The 17,304-nt window shown below is 45.1% G+C and overlaps 1 protein-coding gene across 2 annotated transcripts in view; it reads right to left on the bottom strand.

Moving 5' to 3' along the window:
* LBR (lamin B receptor) overlaps positions 1–17,304 on the bottom strand; it is a 616,153-nt gene that overhangs the window by 143,864 nt on the left and 454,985 nt on the right. For both annotated transcript variants that reach the window (XM_078647525.1, XM_078647524.1), the window contains exon 10: positions 15,913–16,038. In XM_078647525.1, coding sequence (XP_078503651.1) covers positions 15,913–16,038 — 126 coding nt within the window. The remainder of the gene's footprint in view (positions 1–15,912; positions 16,039–17,304) is intronic.

The raw sequence follows: 17,304 nt of genomic DNA, 5'->3' as shown, positions 1-17,304 counted from the left end.
ATAACTCATCCGAGGTTAACCTCTGAAGGAATACACGCTATAAGTCCATGGAGGTAAGAAAAATGCTACTTACCAGTATGCATCTGTTCTTGGCATGTACAGCTGCAGATTTGTACACTTAGCATTGGATCGCCACCTGGTGTTGGGCTCGGATGATTGCAGGTTGTTGTCTTCTTGGAAGAAGTCTTTGTTAGTCCCGAGATAGGTGACTCCTCCCTTGGACAATACTGCGCATGGGCATCGGCTCCATCCTTAGATTGTTTTTCGCCATGATGGGAAATTATGGAGTCAGTAGAAGTAAAGAGAAAGGAATGTCCATGCGTGTGCATTTAAGTAAGATGAAAACTGGAACGGATACGAGTCCCGGGGAGGCGGGAGGGCGTGTACAACTCTGCAGCTCTACATGCCAAGAACAGATGCATACTGGTAAGTAGCATTTTCCGTTCAAGGCATATGAGCGGCAGATTGTACACTTAGCATCGAATGTGCAGCAGTGTCTCCCCTAGCGGTGGTCGCTTGTTATGTTATGTTACGCACATTTGTATTGCGCACAGCTGCCCCAGCTAAGGGGCGTCCTGGCACATGGCAGGCAAATGTGCGACCAATACCAAAAACACAACAAATAAAAGCTTGTATCCATTGCAGTGGTTTGAAATAGAGTTTTAAGGACAGCTTGGCCTACTGCAGCTTGCTGCTTGGGTTGCACATCAACAGAATAGTGTTTAGTGAAGGTGTGTGGTGTAGACCATGTTGCTGCTTTACATATGTCCTCCAGGGGTATGTTTCCTAAGAAAGCCATAGAGGCTCCTAGTTTGCGAGTGGAGTGCACTCTAGGAGGAACTGTTAATGTACGTTTAGCTTTTATATAGCATATTTGTATACACTTTACAATCCACCTCGCAATACCGCCTTTAGAGATGGGGTTGCCTTTGTGTGGAGGAGAGAAAGCGACAAACAGTTGTTTTGTTTTCCGAAAGGATTTAGTTCTATCCATATAGTACAAGAGAGCTCTTTTACCATCTAATGTATGTAAAGCTCTTTCCGCTACAGAATCTGGGTTTTGGAAAGACACCGGTAACTCTACGGACTGGTTTAGGTGAAAAGGAGTGATGACTTTTGGAAGAAATTTTGGATTAGATCTAAGAACCACTTTGTTAGGATGTATTTGAAAAAATGGTTCTTGTATAGTGAAAGCTTGTATCTCACTTACTCTTCTGAGAGAGGTAATGGCAACGAGGAAAGCAGTTTTCCATGTTAGGAACTGCAGTTCACATTTATGTAGAGGCTCAAAAGGGGGTCCCATGAGTCTTGTAAGGACAATATTTAAGTTCTGCACAGGGGAAGGTGGTAACCTGGGTGGGATTATTCTTTTTAATCCTTCCATAAACGCTTTAATTGCAGGGACTCTGAAGAGAGACAGATGTTGCCTGTTTTGTAAATAGGCTGCAATTGCTGCAAGGTGCTGGCGTATGGAAGACTACGCCAAATTAGACCTTTGTAGATGTAAAAGGTAACAAATGATATTTTGGATGGAAGTATCCAGGGCATCAATTTGATTATTTTTGCAATATATTGCGAATCTTTTCCATTCAGCGGCGTAACACGCTATGGTAGTGGGTTTCCTAGCCTCTTTAATAATGTTCATACAGTCTGGTGGTAGGTTTAGATAACCAAACTCTAAGACTTCAGGAGCCAGATCGCCAAATTCAGTTGGTTCGGGTCTGGGTGTCTGATTTCTCCATGGTTCTGTGTTAACAGGGATGTGTTAGTTGTAACTTTTGGTGTGGAACTAGAGGTAGTTCTAACAGTGTGGTGAACTATGGTTGTCGTGCCCATGTGGGAGCCACCAGGATCAGTTTGAGAGACTGTTGTGTGAGCTTGCGCACCACCAATGGAATCAGTGGGAGAGGCGGAAAAGCGTACGCAAATCTGCCTGACCAGTTCATCCATATCGCATTGCCTTCGGACAGTGGGTGTGGAAACCTGGCGGCGAAGGCTGGGCATTTTGCATTTTCGTTGGTTGCAAACAGATCTATGTGTGGATGACCCCACCTTTTGAAGAATGGTTGAAGAACTTGTGGATGTAGTTCCCATTCGTGAATCTGTTGTGACTGCCGACTTAACAGATCTGCTATCTGATTGTGAACCGCTGGAAGGTGTTCCGTTACCAGATGTATGTTTTGAGGAATGGCCCATTTCCAAATGTTCTGTGCGAGCTGGGACAGTTGCAGAGAGTGTGTCCCCCCCTGTTTTTGTATATAGTACATGGTTGTCATATTGTCCATACGGATTAAGACAGCCTTGTTTTGTACTTGAAGTTGAAAAGTCTTGAGTGCTAAGAATATTGCTAGCAGCTCTTGATGGTTGATATGGAACAGTTTTTTTTTTATTGTTCCATTGACCCTAAGTTGTGTGATGTAAGAGATGGGCTCCCCATCCTGTGAGGGATGCGTCTGTTGTGAGCACTACTTTTGGAACAGGCTCGAGGAAAGACCACCCTTTTGCCAAGTTTTTAGTGTTCCACCACTGCAGAGAGCGATGTGTGCGGCTGTCCACCAACACCAGGTCTGTTAGTTGACCTTGAGCTTGGTTCCACTGTTGTGCTAAGCACTCCTGTAATGGGCGCATTTGCAATCTTGCGTGTGGTACTATGAAGATGCAAGATGCCATCATGCCTATTAGCCTCATGAACACCCTGGCTTGCAGAGACGGTTGGTGTTGAAAGGCGGTGACTAAGGCTTGAATGCTCTGTATCCTGGCTGGACTGGGATATGCTAGGGCTGTAGACGTGTCTATTGTAGCTCCCAGATTCTGGTATACATGCGAAGGCTGCAGGTGTGACTTGGTGTAGTTTATCGTGAACCCTAAGTCGTGCAACGTTTGAATTGTCTGATGAGTGTGTTGGACACACTGATTGAATGACTTGGCTTTTATGAGCCAATCGTCTAGATAAGGGAAGACGTGTATTTGTTGTCTCCTGAGGTGTTCTGCTACCACTGCTAGGCACTTATTGAATACTCGCGGTGCTGTTGTCACTCCGAATGGAAGGACTTTGAACTGATAGTGTTGTCCTTCTAGTACAAACCTTAGATACTTTCTGTGAGCAGGATGTATGGGGATATGGAAATAGGCGTCCTTTAGATCTAGTGTTGTAAGGAAATCGCCTTGTGCAGCAGTGGAAACCCTTGTTGTAGAGTGATCATATGAAAATGATCTGATTGTATGTAATGGTTGAGGGGCCTGAGGTCGAGAATGGGCCTTAGTGTCCCGTCCTTCTTGGGAATTAGAAAGTACAGCGAATAAACCCCTGTTCCTTGTTCTTGTAAAGGAACTATTTGAATAGCGTCTTTTTGTAGAAGTGATAGAACTTCTTGTTGGAGCAGAGTTAGATGGTCTGTAGACATTGGACGCTGCCTGGGAGGTATGTGTGGAGGGGTTGCTGTAAGTTCTAGGCAGTAGCCATGTTGGATAATCTGTCTTACCCACTTGTCTGTTGTAATGAAGTTCCAGACAGGCAGGAACTGTGTTAGTCTGCCCCCTACAGGAGTGGAATGCTGTGGCGGGAGCGGAGGGAAGTCATTGTTTAGTGGTGGAAGCAGATCGATTTTTGTTGTTACCGCGACCTCTTCCTTTGGTATTATTGCCTCAGTATCCTCCTCTATAATATCCCTTGTTAGAGGATGTTTGGGACTTGAAAGATGTGGTAGTGTCTGCTCCAGTTTGTTTGGAGCCTCCTCTGTAGGAGCGACGAAAGGAGCCTCAAGATTGTGTGGACTGTAAAGCCCCCATAGACTTGGCAGTGTCCGAGTCTTTTTTCATTTTTTCTAGTGTATTGTCTACTTCTGGGCCAAATAATTGGTTCTGATTAAATGGCTGGTTTAAAATGGTGGTTTGCACTTCTTGTTTAAACCCTGAAATGCGTAACCACGCATGTCTCCTAAGTATGACACTGGTATTTACAGCTCTAGATGCTGTGTCTGCGACATCTAGTGCGCATTTTATTGAGGCATTGGATATTAGCTTGCCTTCTTGTATGAGGTCAGTAGCTTGATCTTTATACTGATCTGGTAGGTGCTCAAGTAGTTTCTCTAATTGATCATAATGAGCCCTATCGTAACGAGAGAGGAGGGCTTGTGTATTTGCTATGCACCATATGTTGGAAGCCTGCGCAGCTATTCTTTTACCTGACGCATTGATTAATTTGGATTCCTTGTCAGGTGGGGGTGCTTCGCCAGAAGTTTGAGAATTAGCCCTCTTTCTAGCATTGGACACAACTAATGAGTCTAGTGGTAGGTGTCCTTTATTATAGACTGGATCTGAGGGCGCGGGTCTATATTTTTTCTCAATTCTGGGGTTCAATATTCTAGTGCGTACAGGGTCTTTAAATACCTCTGGAGCATGTTTGATTACCCCTTTAATCATAGGAAGAATTTGAGCAGAACGCTGGGACTGCTCAAAGGTATCTAAGAGAAAATCTTCCTCAATGTCATCTGAATGCATGGGGAATCCATGGTATACAGCAGCTCTGTTTAACAGATGACCAAATCCAATGGTATCCTCTGGAGGGGAAGGTTTTGATGGGTATGATTGTGGCTCAGGAATAACAGGCATGTTTTGGGGGTTTGTAAAGTCCCATATAGACACATTTTTAGTGTTTGGAAAGTTCCACACACCCTCCTGTACAGGGTATGAATCAGGTTCTTCTATACCTTCCCCTCCACCCAAATCATATTTATCAGTATTGTGTTGAGGCGAATGTGATGATAATGGAGAATGGACAGGAGAGATTTGAGGTGATATGTGAGGGGAAACAGGAGAAGAGGGAGGTGTAGGAGAGGGAGGGTGCATAGGAGAAGTTGCACAGTCCTTTTTCTTGGCAGGAACCACAGGTGTGGGTGGTGTATCTGCTGGTCTCTTCTTGAGAGGAGTAGCGCCTACATGACCTGTATTTGGGTCTATGTATATCTTCTTTTGTCGAGGATCTGGTCGAAAAAGTTCTTCCTCCTGTACAACCTTCTTGGGCGTCGATTTTTTCGGTGCCGGCGGAGTTGGTTTGGTTTCTTTAGCCTTGTTAGGTGTTATAATGTCAAGTGGCGTAGTTTTCGGTGCCGAAGGTGTCGTTTTTGGCTTTTTAGGCATGTTCGAGGATTTGGACACCTCGGAATCTTGCTTTATGGTTTTCGGCACCCAAGGTGTAGACGTGGACGGCTTCGGAGCCGGTGCTTCTTTCGGTTTCGGTACCGGAACAGTGTTCGGTTTCGGTGTTAATACTATTTTTGTCTTCGGAGCTGAAGGGTGTTTAGGCTTCGGTGCTGAGGCATCTTTATTTTTCGGTGCGGATGGAATAGGCTTGCTCGGTGTCGAGGCACTGGAAGGCGTAGTTAATTTCTTCTGAGCCAAGCTCGAAGGCGGGGCTTTCGAAGTAGGTGTTCGGTCTCGACTGGGCCCTTTGGGCGGAGTGCTGACCATTGCCTTCTGTTTGGGCAGTGTATGTGGTGCAGGGGCAGTAGTACTCACGCGCTGACCCGATGGAATGGAGTCATCTGAGTCGTCTGCCTCTGATACGATCTGTAGATCAGGTGAGTCTTCTTAGGGTACGAGAGGAACCTCGTCGTCGAAAATATCTTCCGGTGCTGGAGCTGATCTCTTCATCTCGTGTCGACGGGCCCTCTGATCCCGGATAGTTTTCTTCGATCGGAAGGATGCACAAGCTGTGCAGGTCGACTCGTCGTGTTCCTGCGATAGACAGAGGTTGCAGACCTCGTGGTGGTCGCTATGTGGAAACTTTGCTTGACATACCGGGCATCTTTTGAACAGAGTTCTTTCCATGTGGTGTAGGCCGCACGGCGTCGATAGGCCTGACGGCCCACTTCGATGACCGGAATGGAAACGATGGCGTCGAAAAGTCTTATGGTCGATGTCGAAGGTAGTTTGTAGAAGTTTGAGGAAGTTCTGCACTTCGAAATTGCAGAAAAGTCGTTTTCTAGCCGGAGCGGAGAAACTTTCATCCGAACCCTGTGGCGGAAAAAAACAATCTAAGGATGGAGCCGATGCCCATGCGCAGTATTGTCCAAGGGAGGAGTCACCTATCTCGGGACAAACAAAGACTTCTTCCAAGAAGACAACAACCTGCAATCATCCGAGTCCAACACCAGGTGGCGATCTAATGCTAAGTGTACAATCTGCAGCTCATATGCCTCAAACCATTAGTTTAACGGGCACCTATGGAGTGGGAGGGCAGGATTGGGAGGGAGGTTTGAGGGAAGGTTTCTTGTTATAAGTTGCACATACAGCAGACAGTGGCTGAATGTTGACGCTATGCCAGCTGATGATTTGCTCTCTTCATATGCTTATTGTTTAACAATAAATACAAATTAAAATATAAGAGTACCCGTAAGGGCCTTATCAAACAGTGACCCTGTCGGAGCCTGAACAGGTTGAAGTATTTCCTTTAATATATAAGTCTTTACTTGTATGATTGGTAGCTGTAAATCTAGAACTTCTGCCGCCCTTCGCATAACAACAGCTAAAGAGGCGCTTTCCGCTTTGGCAGGACCAGGGGGGACACAAGGTCACTATCTATGTAAGTATCCAGGCCAGGGCATCCTGAAGTTCTTCATATTAGCCTTCCTCATAGTGAGGAAGACAGTCATCTCCCTCCTCGGAGTTTTCATTGTTTGAGTTAGTGCTGCAAAGACAGTGTAAAGTCTGGGCCCTACCATGTGGTAAGGGCAAGGTATCAGAATCTGAATGGTCGCCAATAGATGCATGCTGGTCTGAACCAACCACGATTTTGATAGAGGTTGTAGTGGATTCTGCTCAGAGTCAGATGGTACTATAGGCTGTTCACTATAGGCAGTGGGGTCGCGCTGATGCAAAAGGAATCACATCTGGGATGGTGCTGGAACTGAAGTCAGCACTGGAGCCAGTGCTGAACCCAACACGGGGCCAATGGGCACAGTAGGCGTAGAGGATGAACCCGCCGACGACCGTCTGACTGGAGGCTACTGCGCATACCTTGGGCCTGAATGCTCCCCAGAGGGAGCCCATAAAGTGCCAAAAATATACAGCATGGCCTCTCTGAAGGCCGCTACTTGTAGCTATGTTGCAGACCGACCTGAAAATTTAGGTTTTTGCCAGGAATCTAGTAATTAGCTCCAAAGGATATACGGAGCCACGTTGATGAATCACAATCTTTCTCGAGGAGTCTGAGAATGGCCAGAAGAGGCAGATTCCAGCTTCCACGTCTTGTGCTTTTTCTTGACTTATTCAAAGACTTTATACATTATGAACTTCTGAGGTGGGAATGGGGAATGGGAACTTCCTTTTGACTTAAACATGTTGATAAGTGGAATCCTCTTGTATTTGCCGAAGTAATGTTTGGCCTCAAGTTACCGTATGGCCTTCGAGTTCACCTGATGCAGTAATGGCAGGCCTTTGAGTCATGCTCTGACCCCAGGCCCCACAAAGAGTTTTTGAGGGTCTGTCACAGACATCTGGGCACACCAGTTACTACATGGTTAAAGCTGGTTGTTTAGGTGTGACATTTTCCCTTGCACACTGGAGAATTAGTGAAAAAGTAACAGTCAAAAGACTAGAGAGAAGCTCTAGATCAGTGGCTAGAGGCACTGAATAAACAGAACTAATGTCAGAGTGCATGGGTGGTGCTATGTGACTCCGCTCGTCACTTCCAGAGACTAACAATTTTTGTGTGGAACCACACAACACCATTATCCAGTGCACAGGAGTACTGCTTTTAAAGTTTCCTGATCCAGTCTGAAATCTGGAGTAATTTTACAATATGAGGAACATCTGGTTAGTAGTATCTATCAGAAAGACCAGTTATCACCACAATAAGGAGATGGGTTGAGGGGTGAGTAGTGTCAAACAAGTGTGGAAAGAACAAATGTCCCACTTGAGCTTCCTCCAGGGACAGATTATCTAAACAATGATGTTTTGTAAAGGTATCTGTTGGGTCAGAAAATCTAAACAATAATGTTTTATAAAAGTATCTGCTGAAGACAAACATCATTTGCTATTATATTTGTAATGTATAGCAAAGTATCCATTTCTTCCTTGTAGAATGTGCCCACTGCTTCATTTCTAATAGTTTCCCAGCTAACGATATCATAACCTTTTCCAAAAACGATCTCTTTCTAGTCTTAAGATTGTGCTACAAAACATTATGGTGCCTGTCTTAAACTAATTGTGTTTCTTTTACATAATACATTGTAGCACTTCAATCATTTGGATTATGCATCACTGTTTCTGCTGGTGTTGGATATTAAATAAAGAACAGCAACTGAAAGTTTGAGCAACATGAAAGGTAGTTGCCATCTATAGGATGAGTATTGGGCTTGCCCTCATTTTATGTTTTTGGACAATTGATTAATTTAACCTATATTTAGCTCGCCATTCGAAAGATGTTAAGCTATTAAAAGGCTGCCTTTAATGTTAAATTCTTAAATTTTGCTAAATGCATGGACTAAAATGGACTTGATATAACTTCATCTAGGTTTAGATTAGGAGCTGAAATATTTAATGAAGGGTACAATCGTTTTGTCCTCCCAAATAATTTGTAAGAACTGGTATTATAAAGCATTCAATCCATGGCCCTCTCAGGTAAGTGGAGCTGGGAGACAAATGCACCTTAATAGAAGCATAACTCGCATTAATAATGAATCATAACTCTCTAATGTGAGCACTGTGCTTGAAGAATAACATTTGGTGGTGCCTTATCTGGTAGAGAATCTATGTAGCTGCAGATTCCTTACCTTAGAATATTCCCCAGGCATCAGACTGGACCTGGAAAGGTTTCTGAGCGGTCTTCTTGCGCGCCGGCAGGTGGCATGACTGTTGACACAGAACTGTTTGGCAAACACATGCAGTGATGCCCACAAGGCTGCCTGATAGATGTCCAGGATTGGGACACAGTGAGCTAGCAAAGTGATCACAGCTTTGGCTCTGGTGGAGTGAGCTCACAAGCACTCAGGGGATTGCTTCTTGTGCGTCACAGATTTTGCTGCAGAGTACAATCCACGTGGAGATGGTTCTCTTTTTGCACTGCTTTCCCTTTCTTTGCTCTAGCAAACCCAATTAAAAGCTATTCATCCTTCCAGATATCTTTGGTCAGTAGTGTGGTGTTCTGGCCAACATGAAAAGGTGTCAACACTTTGGGGAGGAAGGAGGCTCGGGTCTAAAGGACCTGTTTGTCTGGAAAGAAAATGTTATACATAGGGTTGACTGAGAGCGCCTGCTGTTCCCTAACCGTTCTGGCAGTTGTAATAGCCACTAAAAAACTGTTGGTGAGCAATCTGAGAGTACAGCTTTGCAAAGGATCTAGAGGTGAACACCTCAAAAAGGTTAGTTCTAAATGAAGGTAGCACTGAGGCATAATGAAAGGTGAAGGGTGGGACATCTGTTATAAACCTTTCAAGAAAAGAGTGTCGAACAGAGAGGGTTGATTCGGAAACTGCAATAAAGCAGAGATGGCTCAAAAGTGCCCTTTAACTTTGTCCCAAGCAAGGCCTTGCTGCTCGAGGGACAATGCAACTTTGGATAAGGGTACAGATCGAGGATGAATCAAATTGGCAGCACACCAAGCCACAAACGTGTCCCATCGGCAGGTGTATATAGTCTTTGTCAAGGCACACCTGGCTCCTAAAATGATATCACATACTTCAGGATGCAGATTGAAAACTTTCAGCTGTCGCTACTTAATCTCCACCCATGTAGGTGGAGAGTATACAAGTTCAGTTGCAGAACCCTGTACTGCTGCTGTGACGACAGGAGAGCTTCCTCAAGAGGAAGCTTGATCAGAGAAACGAGACTCATGCTCAGGAATTCGAGATACCATACTCTCCGCGCCCACTAACATGCTTTGAGCCTGATCGGTTCTGATCTTCTTGAGAAATAAGGGCAGGAGCAGGGTCAGCAGGAAGGCGCACAGGAGTTCTAAGCCCCCCTTGAGACAAAATGCATCTCATAGCAAGAGACACTTTGCAAACTCCAAAGCACAGATTTTCTGACATTGATTGGCAGATCTAACCAAGCTTCTCTCCAATCATGGAAGGGACCTTGCACCACCTACGGGTGAAGACACTATTTGTGATCCATGAGGCATCAATGGCTGAGTTTGTCAGCCAAGGTGTTCGGAGATCCTACCAGATTTTCTGCAACCAGGAAAATGTCTTGACATTCCAGCCACGCCCAGAGGCACAGGGTCCAGAACCCCACCCTGCCCTGCTTGTGCAGTACGATAGGGCAGTGGTGTTATCCCTGAACACCTGCACCAGCCCTACCTTGATGGGTGGAAGGAAGGCTTTCAATGCTAAGCGTATTGCTCCCAAGTCCAATATGTTGATGTGGAGCTGAGACTCTGCCTGAGACCATATTCCTATGATTTCCACCTCTACCAGATGGCCACCCCAACCCAGGAGTGAAGCATCTGTAATCACTGTGAGTTCTGCACGGGCAGAGATAGGGGCTTACTGATGACCCAATAGCGCTTCCTTAGCCACCAGTGCAGGTCTTTTGCAGATCCCTCCATTATAAGGACCAGGACCTGGTAATGAATCCACTGGAACTTCAAGTCCCACTGCAGAACTCACATAAGCCAATGGGTATGCTTTACCAAAAGAAGGCCATGAGGTCCAGCAGCCTCAGAAAGAGTACCACCGAAATCCAGGATAGAGGTTAAAACATCAGTATCATAGCTTGAATACCCTGCACTGTGTCCAGAATTGCTCAGATGAAAGTGAGCATCTGAGATGAAGTCAGGTGCGACTTTGACACATTGATAGAGAATCCGAGCAAATGCAGGAGGATCCCTGTTGTCAGGAGGTGGGAGGTGCCTGCGTGATGTGAACTTGTTTTCACCAGTCAGACATTGAGGTAGTGGAAGACTGGAACCTCTGGGATTATTGCCACCACTTTCGTAAACAGCTGAGGGGCTCTGGTAAGGCAGAAAGGGAGCACAGGAAATTGGAAATGCTCATGACCCCCCATGAACCGCAGGTAATGTCTGTGGGCTGGCAGGATGAGAATATGGAAATATGTGTCCTGCAAGTCCAACGTTACCCTCCAGTCTCTGGGATCCAGAGCAGACAGGACCTGAGCAAGAGCGAGCATTTTTTACTTTTACTTTTTTTAGCAGGAAGTAGTGGAAAGGGCGTAGATCACGAATAGGACAAAGTCCTCCATCCTTTGTTGGCACCACAAAGTAGCAGGCATAGAAACCACGACCAACTTCAGATGTCTGCACCCTCTCAATGGCTCTTTTAGCTAAAAGAACCATGTATTTCCTATCGCAAGAACGAAAGGTGGTCCTCTGTCAGCCGATCTGAGGATGGTGTGACGGGTGGTGGGGTTTAAGTAAAGCATAGCGCATAACCCCACTGAACAATCTGAAGCACCCATTTGTCCAAACTTTATGTTTATAAAATCAACCTTAAAAAGTGTCGATGATTGTCACAATAAAAAAAGATATATGGCAGAGAAAAGTCAAGTTTATGTTAATAATGATTAAAAGTGCCCAATATCGATTAGTGAGGCATATAGAACAAAACAAAATTCCAAATTGGCCTGAGCCTTACTTATGTCGCTCTAGGATTGGGCGGACTGGATAGACCTCTGGCCTTGGTTTCCACGAGGTCTGTGGGAGCCACAAAAGGATTGAGGAGCCTTAGTGATATGCTTATACATGTTTCACATCTCATCTCAGATTTGCAGCCACTATAACAACACTTTTCATAAAACTTCTTGGTGCAGATCTGATGCAATAAGATGGTACTTGGAATTGGTAATTGTGAGAAATTGGGTTGTTGGTAGACTGGGGTGTGAGCCTTGGTCAAACAGCAACGCCAATCCTTGGCAGGGTGAGGCACAAGCCAACCCTAAATTAACCTGTGATTAACCCTAGCTTGGCATAAAGCAGTGAGGCGTAACTTAGAGGCCATGTGTGGAGTTTTTGTGCAACACTTCAACAGTAATAAAGTGAAAAACACCCCTCAAAAAGGATTCCAGACGGATATCGGAACAAAATGTAATAAATAAAACAATCCAGTATTGTGCATGAAAATAAATAGATCAAAGAGTTCATATGCATATCATTGCAAAATGAGTGTCTTTTTCAGCTGGATATTTATCGACGGCATTTCACACTTTTACAATTTATTACGACATCCTCAGGACAAAAGGAGCACAGGAATTATGATTGCTGCCTAAATAGGACAAGCAATAAAGGAAGGGAACAATTTGTACACTCACAGGTATAGTGCCATCACAGAAGCTCGGGAATTCATGTGGTTTAGGAAAACCTTAAGTGGAGTATAAACACCGACGATGCCATGATGCAAAGCGTTCAGTGCATGAAAAAGGCTAGAGTGTGCACTCTCCACATCAGGGAGAAATCAGGAGTGTCGAAATAGAAAACAAACATGAAAGACGCCATGGTGCGAAGTGGATAGTGCGTGAAAAAGACTGGAGTGCAAACCTTCCTAGTTCAACGGCAAAATGGCTGCTTCACAAAAGTAGCTCTTGCGCCATTTCTACATTTCTACAAATACGTAGGATTTGTACATATGGCAAACCATCATATAGACCTCACGGGTGGTAACTAGTATAGAGTAACAAAGTACCAAAATTTACTCACACAGATACAAGATGGGAAGTTAGGCACATCTGTATACTGCAAACCAACTGAAAGAAATACCTTGCTACTCTTTACTAGCAACCCCCCACAAACGTTTAGACTCTTGTCTGGAGGAGTGGTTGGGAAAGTGTTGAGATTTGTCTTGTGGATGCCTGCAACACCAAACTTTCAGCGGAGGGATGCTGGGATAGAAAAGCGGAATCGCACCCAGCAGGGCCATGGAATCACACAATTTGGAGGTTGGCTGGTGAATATGAGCAAGGTTTGGCCTATGCCTCCAATAAGGTGTCTGTTAAGGACTTGTTAAATTGCAGGAGGGGCTCAAAAGATCATTGCCCTGGCTAGAGAATTTTTGTCAATACATTAGTCTTTACCTCCAAGGTGGGGAGCTAGAGGTCAAGGATGTCAGCCAGCCAATGCATTACCACAGCGCAAGACACAGAGTTACTTGTGGCTAGTCCAGGGGGCGAGAGAAGGCCTGTTTCATGGGAGATATCAAGACCAGTAGTCTCCTACAAGTCATCATACCAACTCTCATCATGATAGGGATGAGCGAGCTAATCATCCACATCATAATCATTATCTGAATCAGTGCCAAAAAATGAAAGGTGTGTTGTCTTCCCTGTGGAGTTGGAAGAGCAAGCAGTGCCTCCACAGTTGTCGTACGTGGTGTTGGGCAAGGTAGGAAGGGAGCGGTCTCTGAGTCAGACAGTTCTATGGGTAGCTCTTTGTCCGGCATCAAAGTGCTAGGGACAGGTATAGCAGTGGCACCAGGGGCAGGTTGCAGACTGAAGTCAGAGGCATCTAACAGGCTTGAAGGGCCCAACTGGTGGACAGTGGACCCGCAGGCGGAACTACATGTGGAAGGCCTAACAGCTCCTTGGGGCCCAAAAGCACGCCAGAGGGAGTTGGCATGGATCTGAAGAGCTGGAGCATGGCTGCATGGAGCTCTTCGATCTGTTGTGGGGTGGTACCAGGGGCAGGTTGCAGACTGACGTCAGAGGCATCTAACAGGCTTGAAGGGTCCAACTGGTGGACAGTGGACCCGCAGGCGGAACTACATGTGGAAGGCCTAACAGCTCCTTGGGGCCCAAAAGCACGCCAGAGGGAGTTGGAATGGATCTAAAGAGCAGGAGCATGGCTGCATTGAACTTTTCGATCTGTTGTGGGGTGGTAGAAGGCCCCGGAAAATCGGGCTGTGCCAAAACCAGTTGTGGGCTCAGCTCGGAAGTCAGCCAAATCCAGGAGAGAGATTGAGGCCTATGGCTCTGCTGCTGAGTGTGAATGGAAAGAGGGGGCAGAGTCCTTGGTGATGTAAAGTTAGGTCTCATGGGCCGATGGCCTTCAGGTTTATAGACACTGCCACTGAAGGCCTTGGAATCATGGCTCGACCCCAGACACACCTGGAGGGGGTCTATCACACATATTTTATATCAACAGTCCTAACATGGCTTAAAAAACACCTCTTGGTTTTGGGGAAACATCCCTCGAACACTCTAGAAATTTGGAAAAAACACTGAGGTTAAGTGGCACAGAGAGTCTAGAGGAATCTTCAGATCCACTTCAGGAACTGACATCAATGCATGAGTGGCGCATATATAGACTGCACGTCATTTCTGCAGTGGATTGATGTCGGTACCAGCACACAGAGGTACTACTGAAAACTTTCTGGATCCAGTCTGACGCCTGGGCAACTTTCTAAAGGTGATGACTCTGCAGCTAGAAGTCTATCAGAAAATATTTTACCAAGATTTACTAAAATGGTAAAGGTGCGGTATGACTGCCGCAGTGCAACTTTCAAATGCCCAGGTTCAGGACAATCAGAAGTAGAAATGCAAAGTTCCCCCATACACAGAGCAGTTAGACCTTAGGAACCAACATTCCTTTATTTTTCACACTCATAGAACGGAAAGGGTACAGCAGCAGTTGAGAGCCCCCCTTATACACACTGAAAGTATTGCCACAGATTAACAGTACATAATTCTTCACACTATTACCAGATCAGTATTGGGCTGGACAATGTCAGGTGTTCAATTAGATCTGAATAAGTAATAAAGGTATCATACAAAGTATGCCAGTGTTGGCATGAGGTATCATGCTGCTCCGCCACAATCCTCTGAGCCTCTGTTCAAAACCTCTGTAGGATAGCATTGTACATTGATATTGGCTGCCCAGGGTAGGTGGCACTGGAACCAGCAGTAACGTTGGGGGCACCGGGGTTAGCGTCTGCATCGTCGCCAATGGAAGGTCAACCGGCGAGAGTCTCAGCATCACAGGTGTTCTCTGTGCAATTGAGGGGCGCAGAAACGAATAGCACCTGAGGAGGACCTGTGTACAGAATACCAAGAGGAGCCCCCACATGTCCCATGGGACCCAGTGGAGGGCAAGAGAGGAGTGAAGCACGCTAGAACATCTCCATCATGGCATGGAGAAAAAAACCTGAATCAGCATTCTAACTCCGGAGAAGCCAGGCTGGTGCCAAAAACATCATGGGCAGAGGAGGTACTGAGAAAGGTCCTAGAGTTGGCCTCGACAACGTAACTCCTCAGGTGGAATAACAGTTCCCAACTATGGCTCCAAAGTGAACTCCATATGAGGAAGGAAAGCCTGAGGAGACTTACCCCTACACTTAAAAAACCATTGAGGCAAAATTCCTCCATGCTTCCTCTTTATCTTGTGCTTCCTCTGTTCTTCCTTGGAGGATTTGAATGAAGGCAAAGGATGAGACCTGAAGGGAGACCGGCACTAGCCAATTTAGGCTCTTTTGGTTTGGGGTGTAAGAGGCTGCCCCGCTCTCACAACCTCAAGTCGTGCAGCACCACATATAAAGCACCTGAGGGTCTGAAATGGGCATTGCCCATTGCAGTCTCGACGTGGACTAAAGGCTGACTTCTAAGACAGTGACGTTCCTATGCACTGCGCTAGGAAAACATTTTACAGAAAAAAACTTCAAGATTACCACTAAAGTGACAGAAAATTATGGAGAGTAGTTCCAGATCCACATTGAACATTTTTGAAAAAAGTGATCTGATGTTGGTGCACACTTTACGGCTCCAGAGACAACACCGTTTTAGGGCTCCAATGATATCCCTGTGGAATCGTTTCCGGGGCCGAGGGCGGAAGAGCTATGGAAAAGTTTCTAGACCCAATCTGGCACTAAAGATATTTAACAGGTGAGGAATCTGCAGGTAGAATTATCCATCAAATTGCAAATAGTTTTGTTTCTATTATTTCACATTTGTTGAAAGTATTTAACTCACCTCATTCCACAGAGCATCCACTACATACAAGAGCTGGAAAGAGTTCACCAAGATCATGGACACAGAAGGTACATCACGTTCGTTCACTTTCATTTCAGCGAAAAGCATTACCAAATTGATGAGAACCTAAAAAGAAGCAGTTTGGTTATTACCTATTTGACATCATTGCTCTCTCAGTCTATAAGTGATAAATATGTCAAATATAATCAATTTAACAGATGAATTGAGGCTGCTACATTACCAATTGAGAAGTTCCACTTACCTCAAGGCAACTGTAAAAATACATTTAGGTAATCCAGTACTGAGAACCACCAATACAATTTTCACCTTTTGAATCAATACAAAAGCATAGATGTTGGATTTGAGAGGTGGACTTTACAGCAGAATCCTGCAGGTCGGAGCAAGTGAAATGGCCCTGCTGTGACAGTCGAAAAAGTAATGTCTTATAAAGATTTTAAAAAATGCCCACGTAGCAGACTGGAAGAAGTCCAACACTGGAACATCTCTAGGTAGTGCTGTACTATCAGCCTTCGCCCAAGAGAATACGCTTGAAGACGCGGAGGAGCTCTTTTTGGCCAAAGTCTAGCACAGCTAGATAAACAATCCACCTTTACAAGGTCTGTCTCTGGAATCCAAAGAGTTGATCATCAACCAGTGTTTCCTAGACCTATCAATGTAAAAATTGAGGGTACGGTGACAACCCACCCGTTGGAGCATTGTCTCCTTAGAGGGATGTGGCTGAGAGAAAAATGCGAGAGGCGTGTGGACTGTCCCAAGTGAAAGGGAACAGAATGTAGAAAGATATCAAAGAGTCATTCTGATTATTAAACAAAACCGTCACCCATGCGATGCTTATTGTGCTTTTTGTATTTGAAAATAAATTTTGCTTGAAGGAAAAGTAGTAAGGGGAGGGGACCACTGATCAAAGAAGAGACAATATCTTGTGGTGTTTCAATTCTCATATTAGACTCATCTCGTTGAAGGCTCTGGCGCCCTTGTTCTTTTGCATAAATATCTGATGCATTTCAACCTAAGTGGCTACATGTCTCAGTACATATACCGGGTTGGATGGTATTATTCTGTATTCCATGTATCTGAATCTTAACCTACCTAAGGTTTATGGGCCCACCCTTTTATACAAGCCACATGAAGGGAAGACACCACTTTCGGGAGAAAGAATGCTCAAGGCTGAAGCACCAACTTGTCAGGAAAAAAAGGTGGCATATATGGTTGAACAGACAACACTTATTTATTTTATTTGAAAGGTTTTATAAAGCGCTGGCACGCAGAGCGCTTTACATGTGCGCAAAACAAGATTGCAGGAGTTGCTCATAAAGCACAGTATGAAACAATAACTAAAAACAAACGTTCCATTCAGCTCTAATAAACAGA

The sequence above is a fragment of the Lissotriton helveticus genome, chromosome 6 (genome assembly GCF_964261635.1).
Source record: "Lissotriton helveticus chromosome 6, aLisHel1.1, whole genome shotgun sequence".
Classification (NCBI taxonomy): Eukaryota; Metazoa; Chordata; class Amphibia; order Caudata; family Salamandridae; genus Lissotriton; species Lissotriton helveticus.
Note: the sequence above shows the minus strand (reverse complement) of the source record. Positions and strands in the feature narration are given on the sequence as shown.